Source organism: Platichthys flesus, chromosome 9 (assembly GCF_949316205.1).
Source record: "Platichthys flesus chromosome 9, fPlaFle2.1, whole genome shotgun sequence".
In the NCBI taxonomy this organism is placed as follows: domain Eukaryota; kingdom Metazoa; phylum Chordata; class Actinopteri; order Pleuronectiformes; family Pleuronectidae; genus Platichthys; species Platichthys flesus.
This window is the reverse complement of record NC_084953.1, coordinates 900,522-922,976: the sequence shown is the minus strand read 5'-3', so window position 1 is coordinate 922,976 and position 22,455 is coordinate 900,522. Positions and strand designations below refer to the sequence as shown.

Here is a 22,455-nt window from a genome sequence, read left to right as displayed (position 1 = left end):
CTTGAAATGTGATACGGCCAATGACTGCAAATCTTCGACTGTGTGACTGAACAATGACAGAAGTCTAAGTACGAAGAATCTCTGAGCGTCTTCTCAGATTCTCAGTGAGTGACCTCTGACCTCTGACCCCTACAAACAGCCGAGGAATCTGAGCTCAACAAACAGGTTCTTACCTGGAGTCCCCTGCGCCTCAAAATACTCGAGTCGTCCATGATTCAGCTCCCGTTTGGCTTTTCGTTAACAAAGCTACAAAGTTCAGGCACTTTCCAGGAAGTCCGACCACGTGGAGGAAGTTACATCACAGCCTCCTCGCTCTTCCTTTGTCGATCATCTGATGCCAACAACCCAACGCACTATTTGAAAGTCCTCTTCTGTTAGGAATCCTCTCTGATCTATAAAAAGCTCTGTCGTGTTGTTTCTTTGACAAATCTTCAAGCGAGACTCAGAGGCTGAAAACACCTGGTTTGGTTTCTCTGAAGAAGATTCAAACTCCTGAAGGTTCAGAGAGAAGAAGAGAATCGGTGTCAAGTCAGTTTCTCACTGAGGTGGATGAACACATAGAATCCCAGGCTCCAGGGAGATTCCTCCAACAGACGTTCAGAGACAAACACATGGATGGAAAAACTACGAGTGGTGCAGTCTTCTGTGTTCTGTGGTTCCAGCCCGGTGCAGAGGAAGGTGTGGTCTGGACGTGGAGATCATCTTCTCCTGGTTGGAGCAGTCGATCCTGAGCTCAGCCTCCTCTCAGCGCTGGACACACCCCTCCACCCCCCTCTGGTAGAGCTCCACTCCACCGCTCGCCTCTACTCATTCGTTTCTCTATCACGCTGTTCTCCGTCCGCCTCCCGGCCTCAAGGCACTAGTCCAGAGCAGCCTCGGCTCCCTCCATTATTCAAGGCCGGCTCGCAGCAGAACTTAATGATGACAATGGGGCCTCGGGGGACGGAGGGAGGGAGGGAGGCACCAGCTTGCTGCCCTCTGGCTTAATTAGAGTCAAGATGTAAGAAGGTCCCGCGATCGCTGCAAAAACACATGGAGGGAGCCGACGTCAAGAGTTCCTCTCTCCAGGGTGGAGGACAGCTGGTGTGTGTCTGTCTGTGTGTGTGTGTGTCTGTCTCCAGTGTCCTCTCAGGAACTTTCTCTAGAAAATAGGACCCTGGCTCTGCGTGAAGCTGCTGGACTCACCGGGCGCCACCGAGAGTCGCCTGAACACAAGAGGCCGTTTGTTGGTTAGCAGCGGTCCACTGAGCGAGGAGGCATCTCGCACACATCTCCATGAGCTGCAGCTCCGGGACTCCCACGCACACACTCGTCCACGCACACACTCGTCCACGCACCATGTGACTCGTTCATCTCTTCATCTCCGCTCTTCTCTCCTGCATCTCTCCGTCTGCGGCATGTCCTCCCAACAGGCTGCAGGACAGACGAGGCTGAGAGGGACGGATCCAGAGGAGCGAGGGAGGAGGGACGAGAGAAGAGACCGTTTCCCTCCCTCCGAGACAAGAGCACACTCTCTTTCCTCTTCTCCTTTCTCCTGCTCTTCCAGTCTCTCCGTCTCTTCTGTTGTTGCTTTCTTGTCTCTGATGTGTCAGTATGTTCACATGCTCCGACTCCTCCCCTCCTCTTTCATCACACGCTCCCCCTCTCGCTCTACCCTCTCCCTCTCTCTCTGTGTAGGTGGCCAATCAGGGACAAGCAGGAGACAGAGACTTAGTTCACGATGAATGGAGTGGAGGACGAGTGCCCCGCCTCCCCCCTGCCTCCCCCCTGCCTCCCCCCGCCTCCCCCTCCCTGCCTCCCCCCTGCCTCCCCCTGCCTCCCCCTGCCTCCCCCCTCCCTGCCTTCACTGCTGCGCACAGCGTCGCCTCAGCCTCGCTCACGCTAATCAAAACAAAAGGGTGTGTCCACAATGCACACACACATACACACACACGCACACACACACAGAGCAAAGGGTGCTTGATGTTCTATGATTGTGTTTAGATTAATTAACCATGAGAGCGATGATCATTACTTATTCAAAATGATGAATTCAAACACCGGCTGGTTCCATCTACTGTGGAACGGACTCACAAACATTCACTCTGAGGCTGACATGTTATCACCAAACCAACTGGTCTGGGTTCAGCTGCTTCCTGATGAAGTCCATGAAGGTGCATTTACTTAATTCATATGTATCCTACTAAACATGAACTGATACTGAGAGTTATCATGAATGCAAACAAAGGGACGGATGCAGGAGCTCTTGATGAAAATAATTAGAATTACATAAAGAGCTGATATGAGTGTGATTTATGGCGGCTGGATTTAATTTGTGAGACCATTAGACCTTGGTGGAGTTATTCAAATGCATAATTGTATCATTCTGCTGTTGATTAATGCTGCTTGATGAACACAAGACGACAATGAGCTGAAAACCTGGACAGCAGTTTCATCTGGTAAACTTCCTCTGCAACAAGAAGGCTGAGGGAAGGGACGGAACCAAGAGAGACTACAAACAGATGAAAGGGGGAATGTAGGCAGCGATACAGCGGAGGAGAAGAAGAGTGACCTCCTACGCTTCACACAGAGCGATGACTCACACAGACATGAGACTGTTAATGAGGACGGTTGAATAACCAAGAGAAATCACACCAGTCCTGAAACCAGCGCTGCATCAACATACTGGGATTGTACCGCAGGAACTGAACATATGGACACATCAGCTGGGTCAGAACCTGCGAGACACCAGACCCAGGGTAATGCTGGTGGGACAGGTCGGGGCCCCTCCCTGTTCTGCTCGGGGCCCCCCCCATCAGCTTCTGGTCAGACCGTCTATGTTAATGAGAGCAAAGGTCAAAGGGGTCAAAGGGGCCAAAGGGAGGAATGTTCACACGACGACCCCGGCTTACTGACTGACTGGTTTCTGAGAGTCTGATGATAAGAACAGAAAAACCTGTTCACACTGAGGAAGTGAGGTCTTAAAAACACATCACAACATTTGTGTTCTCACAAGTATCTCACAGTAACCACTGGGACAGAGAGTTGTGGATTTATTACTTATCAGCAGCAGATGAGTGTTGGAGGCAGCAGGACGGCGTTTGGGGGGTTGGGTGAAAAGTGTGAACCGAACATCAGGACACACAACGTGATGTGTAATCTGGAGGCGTGCCTCAGACGCTGCTATAGAGTCGCCCTGCTTGAGGTGCTCGTGAACAACAGCAGCACTTTACATTTACAGAGACAGAAAATTGCTCCTTTAAGGTCACTTAACTTTACGGCTGCAACTTGGTTCAGAACCAAAATAATCCACTTTCAGCAGTTGAACACACACAGGTCATGAGGAGCAGCTGGGTTGTGTTACTCTTACCTTAAGCCACAGATACAGTAGAAACACAAGATGCTCAGCAGAGAGCGGAGGAGAGAGAAAGTAAAGGGATGATGAACGAGGGAGAGAAAGGAGAGGTAGAGCTGTGTTTTCCTCTGCTCTCTGTCGGACTAATTAAAGCAGCAGCTTGGTCCTGCTCGGTTTTATGCCTCTGCTGTGTTGGAGGTTAATAAAAGCTGTGGCCCCGACTGTCCCCACGATGATGAAGAGCCAAGGGCAGCATTTCATTTCACTTATCTCACATATATATATATATATATATATCTTATATGTGTGTTCTAAATGTTTGGAACCTGAGCCACTCTGATAGGTAAGAAAGACAAAAGGAATACAGATTGCATCCTTTCAGTTCTGCTGACCCGGTCTACACATCCTTCATCGGCTGCGTGGACCTGGTCAGCTGACCAGATACAGTCTGAGTGTCTCTGGTAAGAAACATGAATAAGACACATATAAGATATGTATGTATAAGACACTCTCTGCTGTCCTGTATTACTTACATCCATACCGACATAAAGAGACGGTTACATCATCTACAACAGACACATCTCTTTTAGAGGATGAATAATCTAGAGATATATACAAATACAAATATACAAATCTCCAGCTCCAAGAGGATCGAACTTCATTAAAACAATTATATCACATGACACCTGGGAACTGGTAGAACCTGACGATCCCTGATTCAGCAGCTCTTTGCTGTGTTCACATATTTTCTCCAGTAAACTGAATGTTTTATTAATTTGCTCCTTGGAGGTTTTACATGCTCATTATTTTAATCTGTACTTGAAAAAGAGAAGAATTGATCAGCTGATCAATAGAAACATATAAATAACTATTTGAGAATATTTTTCTTTCACATATTAGATCTGAGGTTGTTCCTGATTTCACGACTTCCTGTGTCTTCCTGACATCAGACGTGTTTATGTGAGTGTGAGTGAGTGAGTGGACTTTAGATCCACTTAGCCTGTTGGTCCTGCTGGAGGTTTGTGCTCCTGAATGTTTTTACTGACAGCGAGGATATTCATTTGAAACCTGTATGAATATAGATGAAGAATTAGAATGGGATCCTTTATTTCCTGTGCGGCTCTGCGTCCTCTGAGGGATGTAAACATTCTTTATGGAGCCCACCTGTTATTTACAGCTTGGTTAGTTCATTGGAGACGATTGACCTGGGCCCAACACACAGACGTGCACGCTCACATGCACGCGAGCTGGCTGCAGACAGGTCCTGGCCTAGTTGCACATGTGAGCCCACACAGAGGAAGAGGACATGAACAGGCTGCACCGTGCCAGACCAGCCCGTCATCGTGGTTGTGTAATTAAAGAGCAGATAAAGAGCTCCTGTTTGTGTCACTTCATTCATCAGCTTGATGAGCTGGTTTGCTGCTCCGCTCCATGACCGTCCTGCAGCTGGCCGGCTGCCTGGACCACGGCTGATCATTCAGCTCACACAATCACACGGAGGCTGATGACAACAGAAGTGCGAGCAGCGGCAGCGGCGGTCACAGAAACACACGGCGGTTCGATGCCAAGTTTGTCCACAAAGACCAGAGGAAGAAACACGGCAACAAGACCTGAGCTAGAATCCAGTGAGAAAGAAAAACATGAGGCCTGAGTGGTGAGAATGCAGCTGTGTGTGTGTGTGTGTGTGTGTGTGTGTGTGTGTGTGTGTGTGTGTGTGTGTGTGTGTGTGTGCAGAATGCTGACAGGTTGCGTGCTGCTCTGTCTGCATATTGTGCTGACGTGGTGTTTGGCTGTGTGCGTCAGCCCCTCACACAGGAGAGGCTGATTCAATTAAACATGACGGTGTTTGTTACAGAGCTTTGATGGGATGGCCGTTTTCTTCAAGTCCGTCCGTGAGAGCAGAGTGAGGATGTTCAGGAGGGGCGAGCAGACTCACACACTAACACACACAGACTCACACACTCACAGACACACATACACACTAGAAAGAGCTTCGACCTCACGTAATATCAACCCTTGAAAACCGGTTCCCAGCCTGGCTGCCTCCTCTCAGCGTGACGCTCCTTCATCATCCAGGCAGTAATGGCTGCTCCGCTCGCCTTGATAAGCCGGTGTGTGCAGAAGTGGAGGAGGAAGATATTTTAATACCGATGTAAGAAGCAGTGTCGTGGGAATTTTAAATTATTATGGAAGATTTCACACTGCTGGTGAAATCTAAACTAGGTCGACTGAGTAGGTTCCAGTGAACCATTGATTTCTGTACAGTTGAAAATCTGTGAATTCTTTAACATCCTTTCCACCGACGCCATAACAAACCAGTGTCTGTTCTAACACCAGTTGCATGCGTTTCCACTGAATGAAGTGAAAAAGCTAGTGGTAGCACGGTGGCTATGGGAGGGGCTAGTGCAAGAAAATCTCCATTTTGAGAAACAAGACCAAACATAGAAGTTAGATTCTTTCCTCCAAACGTAAGATGTGAGGACAAAGAGTCACCAGATCCACCAACCACTCAAACATCCAGACAGTAAAAACAATATTTCACAGGTTCCTATATTATTATTCAGAGACATTTTCGGGGGGGGGGGGGTAGTAAATGAGAGGAAGGGGAAGGAGGGAAAAAAAAGGACTCAGCGTTGCATAAAGCTTTTCCCCATCGGAGGAAGGGGCTGATAAGAAAATGCTGAGTCAGCCTGGACGAGCTTCACACAGAGATGGGAGACAGGACGGATAAAAGAGAACAAGAGGGGGATGGAGGGGGGAGAGATGGGGAGAGACAAGAAGAGGACAGAGAGACAAACAGAGGACAGGGAGACAAACAGAGGACAGAGAGAGGACTGATAAATGTCCTGTAGCTTCTCCTCCTCATCCTCGACTGCTTCTTGAATGTAAATATGTCCTGAGGTCTGCAGGGTTTAAAAAGCTCTTTTCATTTTACACCTGATCTCAGGCTCACTGAGATCTGAGGTCTGTCTCATCATCACCTTTAAACAATGTTCTCTCTGTTCTACTGAGCAGCAGCTAAAATAATCAAGAATCAAACATTTTTGGTTAAATTTACGAGATGAAACTGAATCATGCTGATCTTTGAAGCTGTTCTCAGACGTGAACTCCAGAAACCTGGGTCTGGAGTTCTTCTTCCACATGAGGAGCAGCAGCAGCAGATGGTTCACCACACCAGGAACATGTGGAGAGCAGCATGTGAAAGCAGATTCAGATTCACGGCTGCACTGTGGGCTCAGAAACGAGAGGATTTATGATTCTCATTGAAAGTTCCTGCAATTCCACTAGGTCTTCTAGAATAGGTGATGGTCCCAGTAGGGATGGTGGGAAGTCGGAGTGGTACATGTGCAGGAGGTGTTATAGGAACCTAATGAAGTAAGACACAAACCCATGATGCTGGGACAAATGTAAAGTTTAAAATGAACATTAATTGAAATATCCAAATTCAACATTTGTCTTTACTTGAGGCCAGAATCAATCAATCAATGACTCAACATTTGGAAAGGGCTCTGCACTAACTGTTAAAATCTAAAGTGTTAAATGTGTGTGTGTGTGTGTGTGTGTGTGTGTGTGTGTGTGTGTGTGTGTGTGTGTGTGTGTGTGTGTGTGTGTGTGTGTGTGTGTGTGTGTGTGTGTGTGTGTGTGTGTGTGTGTGTGTGTGTGTGTGTGTGTGTGTGTGTGTGTGTGTGTGTGTGTGTGTGTGTGCCACTGCAGAGTTCAGACTCAGTTCAAAACCTTGCTGGCGACACACTGGAGACGTTTCAGTGGCAACAATAAACAAAGCTGTTTGAGTTTGAGTTCCAGCAGAGGGACGGACAGACGGACCGTTGTTGTTGTTGTTGTTTGTCTTTTTGTCCTCGTTCCCTCCTCTGGACAGACGGACTGGAGACAGACAAACGCTTTATACACGGACCAATGGGAGAGCAGCTCTGTCACTGTTCACTTGAAATTCAAACATTCCTTCAAGCGAGCATCAGAGAAGCAACGTGTGTAAATATTTTGACTTTCCACATCGGAGACGATAAGGTGACGTAAAACAAGATGAGAGTTTGTCTTTGTTTATGAAACTGTAGAACTCTTCAATGAAAACAAACCTGCAGCTCACTTGTTCCACAAACTGAGGCAGCAGAGAATCCACAGAGCTCGACTCGCTGGGAACAGAGAGACGAGGCCGGCGAGCAACACCGAGAGTAAACAGAGGAATCTGAGTGCAACCGGGGCGCAGGTTCTCAGGAGGAGGAGGAGGAGGAGGAAGAGGAGCAGGGCCTGTGCCAGATGGAAAGACAATTGAATTTCCTCTCCGTCATCAGAGATGGCAGATACGGTCCAAACTGGATTAGCTCATCCTCCACAGAGCAGGAGAGGGTTTCAGTGTCTGTTGTTCAAGTGAGTCCGGTGCAGGAGCAATTCACCAGTGAAGTCGGTTTGTGTTTAACTACAAACAAACAGGAGTCTGATGATCGGACAGACACACACTGTTCATTGTGTTAATTGCAGGTATTTTCTTTTTATGACACACTTCCTGTCCGGTTGACTAAGTGTTTCCAGCCGCGGACTCGTTCCGATAAATCTATTGTCAACTATTAAAAGAACAAAGTTTCAACCATTTTAACTGTTTAGACGAATCATAAAAGAATAAAGACAAAGTCAAATATCGCGATTAGTCTGGTCACCTGCCTCCTAGTGACAAATAACATTACAGCTTTAAACCAGGTGGTTACAGCAGAAATGTGTAATTCTGGTTTTCTTTTTAAAGTTCAACATCTTCGTCGACCTTGGAATAATAACCAGAAACTGAACACAGCCTCTAGCCAATCAGAGTCTAGTATTCTCAGAGGATACACCATAATCATCAACTGTGCAGCTGCACCATCCTCCCTCCAAATGTCACAGAAATTCATTCAGTGGTTTTTGTGTAATCCTGCAGACAAACCAACAAAGCAACACAACTCAACCCTCCCTGAGCAGAGCACATTCCTGCACCAAGGCCCAACACACACTCAGATTCAGTCCCGCTGCAACACAACTCCTGGATTAACCCGATTCCAGATCCACACGAACCTTAATGGATTCTTATTTTTGAACTCTCTCAGAATCCAAACTGTTGGCCGCCACGTTCCTGCTGCTGCCAAAGCATCTTTCATTTCTGTTCATTATTTCTCTTTGTTGCCGAAGCTCTCTGTGAAAAATCCAGTTTCATTAAAAAACCTTTAGAAACGTCTCTGGTCCTAATCGAAGCCGAATGACAGACTCAATGGTGTTTGCCATCCAGCTGCCAGAGCACACATTTGTTTGAGGCTTACACTTTATGTTTCATCCTCTATTTATACTTTGTGAAACCAACAAGAGCTGCTGGTGAAGGATGAAAATTGTTTTTATCATAGAGCATTGAAAACTCTTTTAATTGAAGACAAAGGAACATTTGAATGGCTTTTTGTTCTGCAGTGTCTGAGCCTGGCCGACGATTCAAGGTTTTCTACTTTAACAAATACAGTTTAAACTAAATGAAGGTATAAAAATAATGGTTTGTAAGACTTTTTAATCTTAACCTTCAGTTTGGGAGTTCTCTTGTTTTTCAGCTGATTAAAAATGCACAAGACAAACACAACTAACAAACACACAGAAAAACTTGCACACAAAAATACTCAAGTTTTTAGCCCAGTGACAACACAACATTCGCACAGTGCAGCTGTGGTTCAGGCACAACACACCTCTCTTAGATACCAAGAGATGTAAACACAACATGCACACTACAGCTCAGTGGATCCTCTGGACTTTCAGCATTCAATGATCTAAACTACTTGAGGGTCAGAGGTCAGTTTTCACAGCATGTTGCCTGTTCTCACTCTGAAGTGCAGCACATCTCCTCACACAGAGTTTAGAAACACTGATGCTCCCTGGTGGTTAACGACATCTGTGGCATCGTGAGGTTTCACAACATGTGACATCTTGTCGTTCTCTTTTATTGTGACCAGCGTCTGTCAGGTGGACGGAGCATCTGGGCTCAGAAGGTCTCACTCACACTTTAATACATTTATGAAGTAAAAAAGAAATTTGCCTTTTGAAAAACAGTCAGAAGACTTTTTCAAGCTCTTTCTTTTTGTCACAGATCCTGTAACACATCTCAACCTCAAGCTGCAGCATCTTTATTCTGCAGCTGCCCGAGACACCACAACATGCACTTCTAAATCCAGGAGACTCAGTGTCCTCCGACTGTCCTTCAGAGCTCTACTTGAGGATTCAGGACAGCGTGTGGTGTCGTCTGCTGGGAGGGCGAGTTTGGGCAGGAAGCGTCTGCTCAGAGCGGAACATGAAAACAAGCTGAGAAGTCGTTTCTGTTGTGTGACCTTGTTTTACATCTGGTTTCAACCTCTGCAGCCCGAATCAGGATCTGTCTTCATCTGATGCTCTGGACTAACATCAGACACACAAATCCAGAAGTCCAAACCAATCTGCTATTTACTGGTTTACACAATATTCAATACATCTGAAACTTCAGTAAGGAATCAGAAATTCATATTATTTATAGGGAAATGTTGAAAACACTGAAATGTGGGAAATTACACAACGATAAGAGAAACTAAAGAACCAACACAACATCAGCTTAATGATAAATGGCTCTAGAATCCGATCGATTTACTGGCTGCAGGATAATAATCAGCTGACATGCGCCCTTACCGGACATACTGAGTTTTTAACGGTATCAGAAATGCTTTATTTCCTAATATTTGTTTTTGCCCCATAACCCTGTATCAGTCGGCTGTAAACTACTGAGCCTGATCAACAACCGCTAAATACGTGAAACTTGAAATGTTGATTAGATATATTTGATATTGATAAAGTTTTTTTTGAAGCTGCGGTAAAAGAAACACACACACACACACACACACTCAGGAGCGAGTGTCTCCTTCTCATAATTGAGGCCTTAAGTACAGATCAATACATTTGCAGTGTGATGGATGGATGGCAACATAAAACCTACATTTACAGAGAGGGGGAGGAAGAGGGGGATGAAGAGGGAGAAGTAGACGAAGTAACTGGATCTGCTCCCAAACTAATGTGTTCGATAGAGATCACGTATCTGCTGCATCTGCTGATCCACATCTGGAGAGCAGAGCTGCAGAGCTGCAGTCCGAGCGTCTGGAGGCCTCGGGTGGATCTACGTGAAGGACAGGGTTCATGGAGGACGAGGAACCACAGAGGGAAAGACAAAGAGGAGGAGCAGCAGGAAACAGAGGCCAGGGAGTGTGTGCACGTGCTGTAACCCTGTTAGTGTGATGGATGTGGGACATTAGGATTTGGACCAGAGGACACTTGTGGGTCGGCTCAGACCAAACACCATACATCACTGAACACAGAACGAGCCTGCCCCGCTCCATTAGAGAGGCAATAGCTCACTCTGCTAATTAACAACCATTCAGTTGTGTGCATGTGTGTGTGTGTCTGCGTGTGTGTGTGTGTGTGTTTAGAGGGAGCTAATAAAACTAAGTAAAGCTGGTTTCCAAATAAGTTACTGAGCTGTAATCAATAATCCTCCTGGTGTGTGTTTGTTTGTGTGTGTTTTAGCTCACCGCACACGTGCTGACACAAACGCACACGTTTACATGTGTTCATTGTCGGACGATAAAATTATCACGACAATACAAATGAAACAATAATTCATTCCATGTTGAGATATTGATGAATTTCCAAAGCTCTGAGAGGAGGGTTACCGTTTGTTTGACCTCAGAGAAACTCTCTGGTTTCTTTAACTTTCCCCCAGGAGAGAAAATCAACCTGATTTGATGCTGACTGTCATATTTTCTGATATTGATATGAACGATTTAATAATTTACAACAGAAAATGAATGAGTCAATAAAGTAAACACACATAAATCACTGGTCTTTTACTATGAGAAAAAACTTTGTAAGAGTTTTGGCGTCTTTCAAAACAAAGAGAGCTCTTCAAATCTTTAAACATTAATAAATAGTTATTGTCTTTTCTGTTCCGAGATGACAGTTGTTCCACTAACAATAAATAAAGAGAAGTACTGATGAGAAAAGAAACACGAGCTCCTTCCTCATAAAACCCAGAATCTACAGTTTCCCACCTTCGGTAAATCTCCAAGTCTCTTTTTCTGTTTTAGAAACAAATAAAGAAAAATAATGAGTCTCATTAAATCTTCACACAGAAGCAGGTGAACACACCAGTGAAACCAGAGACAGAGCAGGAGGCCTCAGATCTCCTCACTGAGCTACTGCAGGAGCCCCCCCCCCACCAGATCTCCTCACTGAGCTACTGCAGGAGCACCCCCCCTCACCAGGACAACCGTCACCCCCTCGTGCTGAGTGGCCGTCACACTCGGCTCTGTTCAACACACCGGACGTGAACACTTGTCTCAAAGTGCAAATGAGAAAAACCACACAGCCTCGAAACATCATTAACCAGAGCTCCCAGTGTGTGAGAAGGAGACCCACGGAGACACACACACACACACAGACCCACACAGACCCACACACACACCGGGCCTTAAAGTCCTTGTTATCATTTGATTTGGAATATAACAATGTTATTCCGCTTTTTAAAAATATATTTTGTCCACACGAACATTCAGTTATTGATCTGATGCAAATCAAACCTTTCACCTTCCATCAGGTTTATTTGTCGGCCTATTAGACGAATCAAAACACACACACACACACTTTAATTAGATCAGACATGTTCAGTTTCCTGTTTTGATTGAATGACAGGAGGAAGTTCCGCCTCACTAGACCTCACTTATCAATCCCTGCACACAATCATTCCACCTGTCAATCAACGGCTCAGCCACAGTGCCTGGTCCACTTATCCGAGACGCACAGTGGGTGTGTGAGTGTGTGTGTGTGTGTGTGTGTGTGTGTGTGTGTGTGTGTGTGTGTGTGTGTGTGTGTGTGTGTGTGTGTGTGTGTGTGTGTGTGTGTGTGTGTGTGTGTGTGTGTGTGTGTGTGTGTGTGTGTGTGTGTGTGTGTGTGTGTGTGTGTGTGTGTGTGTGTGTGTCTCACAGTCCAATAAATAAAACAGTAACCACTGAGCGCTGTCTGAGTGAGATTGTTCATCTCTGGTTTCTCTGTATAAACTGAAAACATAATTTCTCTGGACGTGTCATTCTGTTTTGAAACTTTATTATTATTATATATAATATTAATATTATAACAGCAGAGAGAACCCTACATTTTGTACGTATCTTCTGCTTTAATAAAAGTAGGTATTTATTTAAACGGACCTTTCTTAACTCCTTACAGATTCTCCTTCACGTCTTTCTTTGACCTGTGACGTGAACTATCGGGACAGGCGGCGCCACCATGCCCCCTACTGGGTGGAGGTCATTATTGGTCCAGGTGTGTTACCATTAGCCTTCCAGCTAACAGGACATTACAAGACATTTTATCTCCACTGCTTTTATCTGCAGCATGAGAGCAAACAAAACCTGAGATACTTCTGTCCAAAGTGAATGAAGACAAGCAGCCGGGCAGGACGAAGCCTTCGATCTGCACAGGAGACTGAGGCAGAGCTGAACACAACGGGAAGAAAGAGGCGAGTGAATCATCTCACAACAAGACGCACAATGAGACGCACAGCATCTCTGAACTTGAGACAGTTGCCAAGGGGATGAGGACAGTGTGTGTTTAGAAATAACCCAGAGAAAACCTCCTCATGTTTTACCTACAGTGTGTTTGCTCTGCTCAAGAAAAAGACAAAGTGGCTCCTCCATCACTTTCCATCGCTGCAGCTCCTCTTTTCAGCCTCTGTCGCAAACACTTGGTTAAAGCTCCTGTCTCTTTAAGGTCCGCCTCCTGATAAAGCCCAGTCTGATCTGATTGGTCAACAGCTTCCAGCGCGAGTAGGCGATGTCGGCCTCTGCTCTCGCTTCACCTGGCTTTGTGGGGGGGGGGGGGGATCTCAGCTAACACTGCGGCATCTGATCTCACTTCCCGAAACTGCCTCATCTCAGATCCAGATATTCACAACAAGCAGGAGGAATGAAATCCGTTTGGACGTGGTTATCTCCTGAGGGTCTGGTGCAGCTTCAGGGGAAGTTAAGAGCACTGACACCTTAAAATAGACACAACCTCTTGACTGACTGATTCAATGGTTCAGAGTCAAGATAGAGACGTGAGGACAGACAGGATCCAGAGACTGACCGAGACAGAGAGAAAGACAGAAGTCGACTTTCCATTTCATATTCAGTTCTGAGACATAAAGGAGCAAGACTTGAGAAAGATACGATATTCTTTAAACAATATAAATTCTCCCCCAAAAACCAGCGTTTAAATAATAGATCTTTTCTGAACTTCAAAATTCAGAGGGAAGAGGAAATAGAATAAGTTTAATTTGCACTTGAAAGAAGTTTCTTCGTCCTCCGAGCTGCGGAGTGCGTCTGAAAATAAAACCTCTTCATGTCGACTAATTACTGCAGAGAAATGATTTACTGATGTTGTGCTTTGTTTCCTCCGTGTCTGAACTGTGCACTGATCGCATGCACACACTTCCCATGGTCTGTCCCTAATTGCTGCTCGCCACGGGAGGTGACCTTTTGCATGAGAACGTGTGTGTGTGTGTGTGTGTGTGTGTGTGTGTGTGTGTGTGTGTGTGCTCTATGTGGCTGAATGTCACACGAAGGCAGGGGTAACAAGTCAAACGCAGACGAAGCCACATAGAGAAATTGAACGCACAATCTTTCCTATTAAAGTCCTGGAATGTCTGCAGATCTGGAGTCAGGTTAATATTTCATTAACATGGACGAACGCACACATTCAAAAACACGCAGACAGACAGAAACACACACAGAGAAACACTCACACGCGTGTCCATCCAGCCAAAGCTTTTCCTGCTTGGCTGGAGACTCCACCGCTCTTTGCTGCTAATGAGGAAGGAGGTGAAAGTGAGAAGAGAGCAAATGAGGTAAAGACCAAGAAAACAGTTGAAGAGAAAGATCAAGTGGAGAAGATGAATGTATATGAGCGGCAGGTGAGGACCAGTGGTAATTACAGGTCCAGCAGCAGCTGACCAGTGGCTTGAGGGCCTCTGTTGAACACCCCCCCTCACATCTTCACCCAATTAAAGTCCTCCCCGGGAGCACAGATTGTAAAGGCTGCAGCGATGACGAATGAGGAGCGGCACGCGGAGCCCAGAGCTTAGTTCTGCAAACTGGAAGTGTTTGTTATGAAATCAATCCCCTGGACCCCCTGTGGGGAGTTTGAAGAGCTTCCATAATGTGAGACCCGTCACATGCTTCAATTATTTAGTAGCCCATTTAAATCTTGTAATTAAGGACGACATTAGAAGTGAGATCATAAAAGAGAAAATGAGGTTTTATAGCTGCTTCCCCTCTGCACGGACAGAAGTTTGAAAGTGAAAATACGCTGCAGTGAAAAGTTCCTGACAAACTTTTTTATACCCGTGATTGATCACACTGGTTTCTCACTAATAGACTCAGTGGAAACCTCAGTCAAAATGCCCTGGGCTCACGGGTTCAGGTGGATAAGGTGCACCAGGGGCAGCACTTAACGAGACATACAGTGTTTAATAAAGCTGCTTCAGACATGCAGCAGAAATTCTGAGGGTATTTTCCAAAGAGGCAAATCTGGAGCTTCTCCTGCAGCATCCTGGTAAAATGTCCATGTGAGGAAACAGCAGGACGATGTGGGGAAGCTTCCCAGTGAGCGAGGAGATTCCAGATCTTCTGGTGATGAGGGCCCACGCTGGTGTGGATGAGCTGTAAACAACAACACTCCTTTCCACAGCAGAGTTTATATGTCCTGTCCCGCCTCCTGCATGCAGATGGATTAGCTGCTTCATCTACACAACACTAGCTACACAAACACGTTCATGTCTGCATGTGATCAACAGCATCTCACATAAACTGACCCAACAGAACAAGTGCTATTAAGGTTCATCTTAGGAGGAGGCTACAACTAATTACATTTAAAACGCATTAAAAACCTCTATAAATCAAATTTAAGACCGAAAATGCAAAGGTATATACATATACACAGTAAAAGTACAAATATCCTCGTTCCAAGTAAACATTACTCTCACTCGGACAGTTGGGTTCACACATGCACGTCCTCCGGTGAAAATACATTGAGATATTTGAAGACCTTTTAAGAACCCGCAGCCACAGTCTAAGATTTGCTAATCCACTATTTAAAAAAAATGTAGCACTGGATCCAAACCGACAACCACAGGCTGCAGTTTAAAGTTAAGCAGGAAATACTTGTGTGAAAACGTCTTACAGTTTAAAATATGCAAGAAAAACATTTTAGTGTGTCGTGTTTTTCCTCCATTTAACCGTGAATGTTGTTCCTCCTCATCTGACGGAGCAGACAGGAGGCGCACAAGGACTCCTCGCTTCACCTCCATCTCTAATCCATCCATCTCCCCTCCACCCCTCCTCTCCCCCCTCTGTTATTACACTGTGCCTTGATTTATTTATTCTGTCCATCGCAGCGTTGCTCCTTTCCCCTCACCCCCCCCTCCTGTATAACACTTTCCATCTCATCACGAGACGCTCTGCTGCAGTTGTCGAATCCCTCGTCTCCGAGGTGTGACCTGAAACGCTCCCGGCTTCGACTCTGCCTGAAAACAACACAAACCCGGCCCCTTTCACTGCCATTAGTGTATAATGTATTCTGAGATCCAGGTCTCACTAACCGTGTTACTACGATGTACTAGAACTACGATGCTGACGTCTGTTTGTTCCTTTTTTACACTGAACAGAAATGTGTCAGTCAAAGTCACATTTCAAGTGTCGGTCCTTCAGTCTTATCTACACACCTTAAAAACAAACAGCTGTCTCTCTGGTGGAGTGTTTGCTTGGTTCTATTCTTTTCTTTTATAACATTCTTGTTAGTTCACGTGATTCACTGAAACAAACACTTCATACCGATGCTGGAGTTCCTCAAGGAAGCATTCTGGGTCCTCTTATATTTCCTGCTTCAGTGCAGCATCCCTGGAGAAACCAGAACTGAGCTCATCAGGACCACCGAGAGAAACATGATCCCTGATGATGTCTCAGTCCCTGTTTGCGTCATTTGGAAAGAACAATGGCCGATGGGAAAAGACCCACAACACTGGGCTGGACAACCAGTGGCCACATTGAAGACGTGGCACGTTAAAGACGAGCAAGTGTAAGAGTTATGTTATGATAAGAAGCCAGTCAGATTATATCAATATCATAACCCTGACTTCTCCTCAAATATTATACCAGTGAAAATACACAAAGTGAGACCTTCCTGCAGGAAACCTGATTCTTCTGAGTCGCTCGTCAGTAAAACGCTCTGCGCTGCGTCGCTCTGTGCTGCGTCGCTCTGCGCTGCGTCGCTCTGCGCTGCGTCGCTCTGTGCTGCGTCGCTCTACCCGGAGCAGGAGTTCAAACAAGGACGCTGCAGTCGTGTGAAGCCGAGCAGACTCGTCTCTCACCTGAGCCTCAGCCACTCGGCTGTTTCCTCCATCAACTCGACAAGTGACTCGTCTTGAGTTTAACCCTCTCGTTCGTCAAGTTAAAGAGGATCAGGAGATGAAGGCAAAGAGAAAAGGAAAGAAAGAGAGTGACGTGTGGACGACGGCAGATCCACACGGGAATTAAGAAAATGTCTGCAACAACACGCAGATACCAAGAAATTGAAATAAAGAGTTAAGAGCAGAAGGTTTGGATGGAACACACGTCGACTTCAGGTCCTTTAAGTTAGATATCTTTATGACTTATTGAAGCCTCGTCTTCTGACTAAGGAGATTATATAAGAAAGTGAAATGTCTCATCATCCGTGTGGGGAAGAGGTTTCTCTGTTTCATAGATTAATGGATTCGACACACGCTCCCTACCTTAGTCTGAGCATGAAGGACAGAGGAAGCTTAGCGACCTGTCTGCAAGCTGCTCTGGAGAAGATACAGAGATCTGGCTCTGATTGAAACCAACAGATTTCATTATGACGACAGACGAGTCCACACACAAACACACAAACACACAAACTGAGTTAGGCCGACGTCTGCTCCTCTTTGTTCAAATAGATCCCAACGTAAATTAAAAGAATTCCTACATTTAAATCTATTTCATTTTAAGACACCGTTAAAGTTATTTTATTTCTCTCCTCATCTGTAAATGTATATATTCAGATATATATATTTTATTCAATTTTATACAATTTCTATTTTATTTTTTTGGTTGTAATTACTTGAGCATTGCTAGAAGAGAGCCTGTGACTCAAGCATTTCATTGCCAGCGACTGCTTATTGTTATTGTTATGCATTTGACAATGAAAAATCTTGAATCTTGAAGTTCTGAAGAATTTGGCTATTGATAAATCAACACTGAACGCTGGATATTACCCATGATCCTCTGCTTCCTGAACCAGAAGAGCTGCAGGAACAAATCCAACAAACTCTCATATTTTTATAGTTTCCTGATGAATATTAGAGATAAACATTCTCCAGATTCAGTCACTCAACCATCAAGATGCAGGTTGAAGGTTAAAACGATGATGTAAATAAAAATATCAACATTGATAAAGAATAAAAACCTTTATAGTTCTCAAATGGCGAGATACATCCAACAGCTGTGTGTGTGTGTGTGTGTGTGTGTGTGTGTCTCTCTCAGCAGGTGAAGTCAGAACAGAACAGTTTCCTCCTTTAGCAATGAATCATCTGATGACAAGGACAACTGACAGCCTGCAGCAAGATGGAGGTGTGTGTATCTGTGTGTGAGTGTGTGAGTTGAATATGTAAATAAGCAGCATGTGAGACATCATGTCGGCAGGAAGGAGAGAAGCTGAACAAAACACACACACACGCACGCACGCACACACACACACACACACACACACACACACACACACACACACACACACACACACACACACACACACACACACACACACACACACACACACACACACACACACACACACACACACACACACACACACACACACACACACACACACACACACACACACTTTGTTCTGTACACCGCGTCCTCTGAGTGAGTCCAACCTTCAACGTGAGTCACCATCTCAGCTTCATCACCATCAGAAAACCTACCCGTCTTAAACCTGGAGAAATAAAAGATTTCTCACGTTTCCTGGTTTCATTGGATCAGTTTCCTACAGAATTAAAAACTGACTGAAACAACTGGAACCAATAAAGACAGACGATTTCATTTTCTGTCCCAACTACACTTTAAATGAAGACGTACAACACATCTCCACATCCTCCTGTTATACAAAAACAGTGACTCTAGAAATGACTCTGTGCGACTGATGGGTTTATAAATCTCTAAATGTTGTGATATCAAAGAACAAGGAGACCGGTCGGTCACAGTGGAGGAGTTGAGGTGAGTCCCAGTAATTATTCAACATGTTCTCATGTATATTTAAACACGCGGTGTCAGCCGGCACAGGAGGGGGGGGGGGGGGGGGGGGGTCTGACGTCGTTCTCCTGTCTGAGCTGCAGGTTTGATCATCTCTGGATCCTCGTCCATGAAGACCCTGAAGACCATTTTGTGTTTCTCAGGTGAAAACAACATTTACAGACGATGAAGAATCGAGAGAAAGAAGAATTCAAATAAATCTCAAACAAGTAGAATGACATCCACTCGTGACCTGTTTACAGAATGTCTCTAATTTATGAAATGTGAATAATAAGCTCGGCTCAGTCTCACTGTGTCTCATGAAGACCTGAAACAAACTGACTGAGCAACACAGTGGTTCTCTCATGTTCAGCCCTGGTGTCCCTCTCTTCCAGCTCAGTCTCTCATTTCTTCTTCCCTCCACACACATGCTAATAACATGCTAATAACATGCTAATTTGAGTGTGTGTTATTTGTAGGTTTCTCTCCTTCAGTGATCGTCGCCTCGCGCTGAAAGAACCGAGCTCCAAAACAGACAAATTAAAATGTTCTTTCTCTTGAAATACTCAGTGTGTCCGGTGCAGAGCACTTAGCTGTAATTGTACTGCAAACACAAAGGCTGCACGCACACACAGACGCACACACAGCTGGCACTTGTAGGAGTTACCAGGCGATACTTGGTTGTTGCCCGAGGAAAACGCACACATGCACTTCAACAGTAGAGCGAGGACGCAGGAGCGAGCCGACCCTCGTCCATTAGTCGAGAGGTAAACACCATCTGGACGTTCACAAATGCTTTCATCGAAACACACACGCACACAATACACAGACGCACACGGTCCTTGGGCTCCATTCATTTCATCTAATATTCACACAGAGTCGGGGGGGGGGGGGGGGTCTGTCCACCAGTTTCCAGTGTGGACAGAAACACTTTTAATATCCTGACACCGACGTTCTTCATCATGAATCATTCAACAGCAGCAGCTTTCAGTGACCTCATATCAACTCACACCAACAAACATATATATATATATATATAAAAAATATATATATATATATATATATATATATATTTTTACCATCATATCAGTAAATTACTAAGACACAGTGATTACTATACAACTTATAGATATACAAGTATCGGCAGGACCTGGATATTGCGGCTCGACTCTACAATAGATTTTACTAAAAACACAAAAATAATTTCAAGATAAAAAAAAGAGACACACACATGCCCTTTACAGAGCATGTGTGTGTTTGATAGAATGTGAGTGAGAGCAGGAAGCGGAGACGTGAGGGTGACTCCGAGGGGCTCAGCTGCTCCTCCTGACTCCTAATGTGAGTCAATCTGAAGCATGAGATGGAGCTCGAAGGCCTGAGATGTAAAAAGTCTGACAGCCGAGACCCTGAGCAACAACATGATGTGCATGAGAAGCTGTTTACTGAGAAACAGGATGAGAGCCACTGACAGAGGCTCGGAGAGATGGAGAGAGAGAGAGAGAGTGGGCAGAGAAAAAGAAACATTAATAAACCTGCCCTTCAGAAACACAATAACCTTCCAGTATAATCTCAACCAGACAAACTCTGCTTGAACATCCAGACCACGACTTCCTGCATCGGCCGAGTCGCCTCCGAGAGGAAACATGGTCAAACCCAACAAACTGAGCTGCGCTGGTTTGTTACCAGCTCAACCACAGACGCAGACAAACTGGTTTATGGTTTTACACTGACACAATATTTATGGATCATATGTGTCGAGTCCTTGGAGATGTTTATGTTTTATTGAGTTAATGAGTCCAAACTCATGAAATCTGACTGATTATATGTGGGTAGAGTCACACACTCACACAAAGTGACACACAAAGTCACACACACAGAGGAGGTGATGCTCTACATTAAACACAGCTGCCATCTGCTGGTGACTTTTGGTTTAACATCTGACTCCAGATTATGAAGTCGTGAGGATGAATCGTTTTGATGATTGAAACGTTTTTACCAAAATCTCCGGTTCAAAGAGGAAGTGGAAAGTAGATTTTAATTTTACAATTTCATTTTATAGACATTTTGAGTTGAATGATTTCCAAATACATATCAAGCTTCATGTTTTCCTCCTAAAGAAACAATTTTTTTTTCTAAAAATATAATATCAAACTTCATTTTTAAGAAAAAAAATTGATTTTTAATGTAAAGATTTCATATTTTAATTTCTTCTTTTTCAAAATGTGTTGGTGAGTAATTTGAAGAGCACCTTTTACAAACATATTTTTATTACAGATTAAATGAGAGCATAAAATGACTGCAGCCACAGAAACTGCTTTACACTCTAGTTCCCTCTACAACCAGCAGGAGGCAGAGTGGAGCTAAGAGACAGAGACCTGCAGTCAGGCTGCAGCAGTTCAGTCACGTGAGTCAGTGCTGCATTTTGTGTCTGAGTGTGTGTGTGTGTGTGTGTGTGTGTGTGTGTGAGTCATCCTCAGTTCAGCTGGCAGAGGTTCAGTCTGACAGATGCATACAGAGCGACACTCATTCGCTCACAGTGAGGCTGCAGAAATCACATCACATCAGTTTTACTGCGCCACACAAAGAATTGGAAATTAGAAGTTGCCAAACACCAACACAATCTACACAAACCACTGGTTGTTTGTGTCACTGTACAACAAGTCACGAGTAGTTTGCTGGAGTAGTGAAAACACTTGTTCTACTTTAATCTTCATCCTCCATGATGATGATGATGATGATGTGCTGGAAACTCACCAGTAAAACATCTCACCAAATATTCTTTGTTTTTTAAAAGTTAAGTCCACAAATTGAAATGAGAGGAAACGACTTGTCGACTTGATGGAGTTGTTGTCAGTGTGTTTGTGTGTTTGTGTGTTTGTGTACTGACCAGTCCGGTGAGGGACGGAGCAGACTGTCCCAGGGTCTGACTCCTCATTCGGACCAGGTTGTTGACCTCCAGTCCGCCTGTAGGAGCTCCACCTCCGGCCCCCCCGCAGGCTCCAGGAGGCCCCTGCCAGGCCAGCTGACTCACGCCGGCATGAAGACTGTTGGACAGAGGCAGCAACTGCTTACCTGTGGGGGGGGGGGGGGGGAACATTATGTCTTACATTTATATTTTTGTATTTCGTGTTGTGATATTTTGTGTGTCAGCGCAGAGACACTAAATGTTTATTATTAAAATCTTATCTCAACCCTCTGAGTCACAACATGTAGATTTAGAGGTTTGTCACTGACACTCAGTGTATCTCTCTCAGGCCTGTGTCTAGTTACATGTATGTGAGTCGTATGTGAGGAGCATGTGAGGAGCATGTGTTACCGGTCATGGCCAAGCTGCTGCGTCGGACCCGACTCTCGTCCTGGCTGAGCTGTCGGTACAGTTTGGACTTCGAAGCAGCCGCTGCCGCCGGCGACAGGTCTGGATTGCTCATCTTCCTGAAGAGGAGCGGAGGGGGGGGCGCAAACTCCTTCTGTAGAGAGAGAGAGAGGGGGAGAGGGAGGGAGAGAGAGAGAGAGAGAGAGAGAGAGAGAGAGAGAGAGAGAGAGAGAGATTTAGTACAGGTACAGATCCTAATTAAACATTCTGGATCTCTCTGGTCGAATCTACTCTCTTAAGTCACATTCTGGTTGTTATACATTTGTCTTTACTTTAAATATAATAAATAGAAGTTAGTTTATTTATTAGTATGAAAGAAAAGTTAGTATATATATATATATTTATGTTACAGATGGTTTCCAGCAGAACGGTCTGAGCAGCTG

The 22,455-nt window shown here is 45.0% G+C and overlaps 1 protein-coding gene across 4 annotated transcripts in view; it reads right to left on the bottom strand.

Annotated features, from left to right (window-relative positions):
- The window catches only part of mast2 (microtubule associated serine/threonine kinase 2), a 102,372-nt gene that overhangs the window by 61,008 nt on the left and 18,909 nt on the right, over window positions 1–22,455 (bottom strand). For 3 of the 4 annotated variants that reach the window (XM_062395770.1, XM_062395768.1, XM_062395769.1), the window contains 2 exons: window positions 22,016–22,166; window positions 21,587–21,771 (listed from right to left, as the gene is read on the bottom strand). In XM_062395770.1, the coding sequence (XP_062251754.1) occupies window positions 21,587–21,771; window positions 22,016–22,127 (297 nt within the window). In that variant the 5' untranslated portion in view covers window positions 22,128–22,166. Of the gene's footprint in view, window positions 1–173; window positions 1,523–21,586; window positions 21,772–22,015; window positions 22,167–22,455 lie in introns of those variants that run through there. The other variant, XM_062395772.1, reaches the window with a different exon arrangement.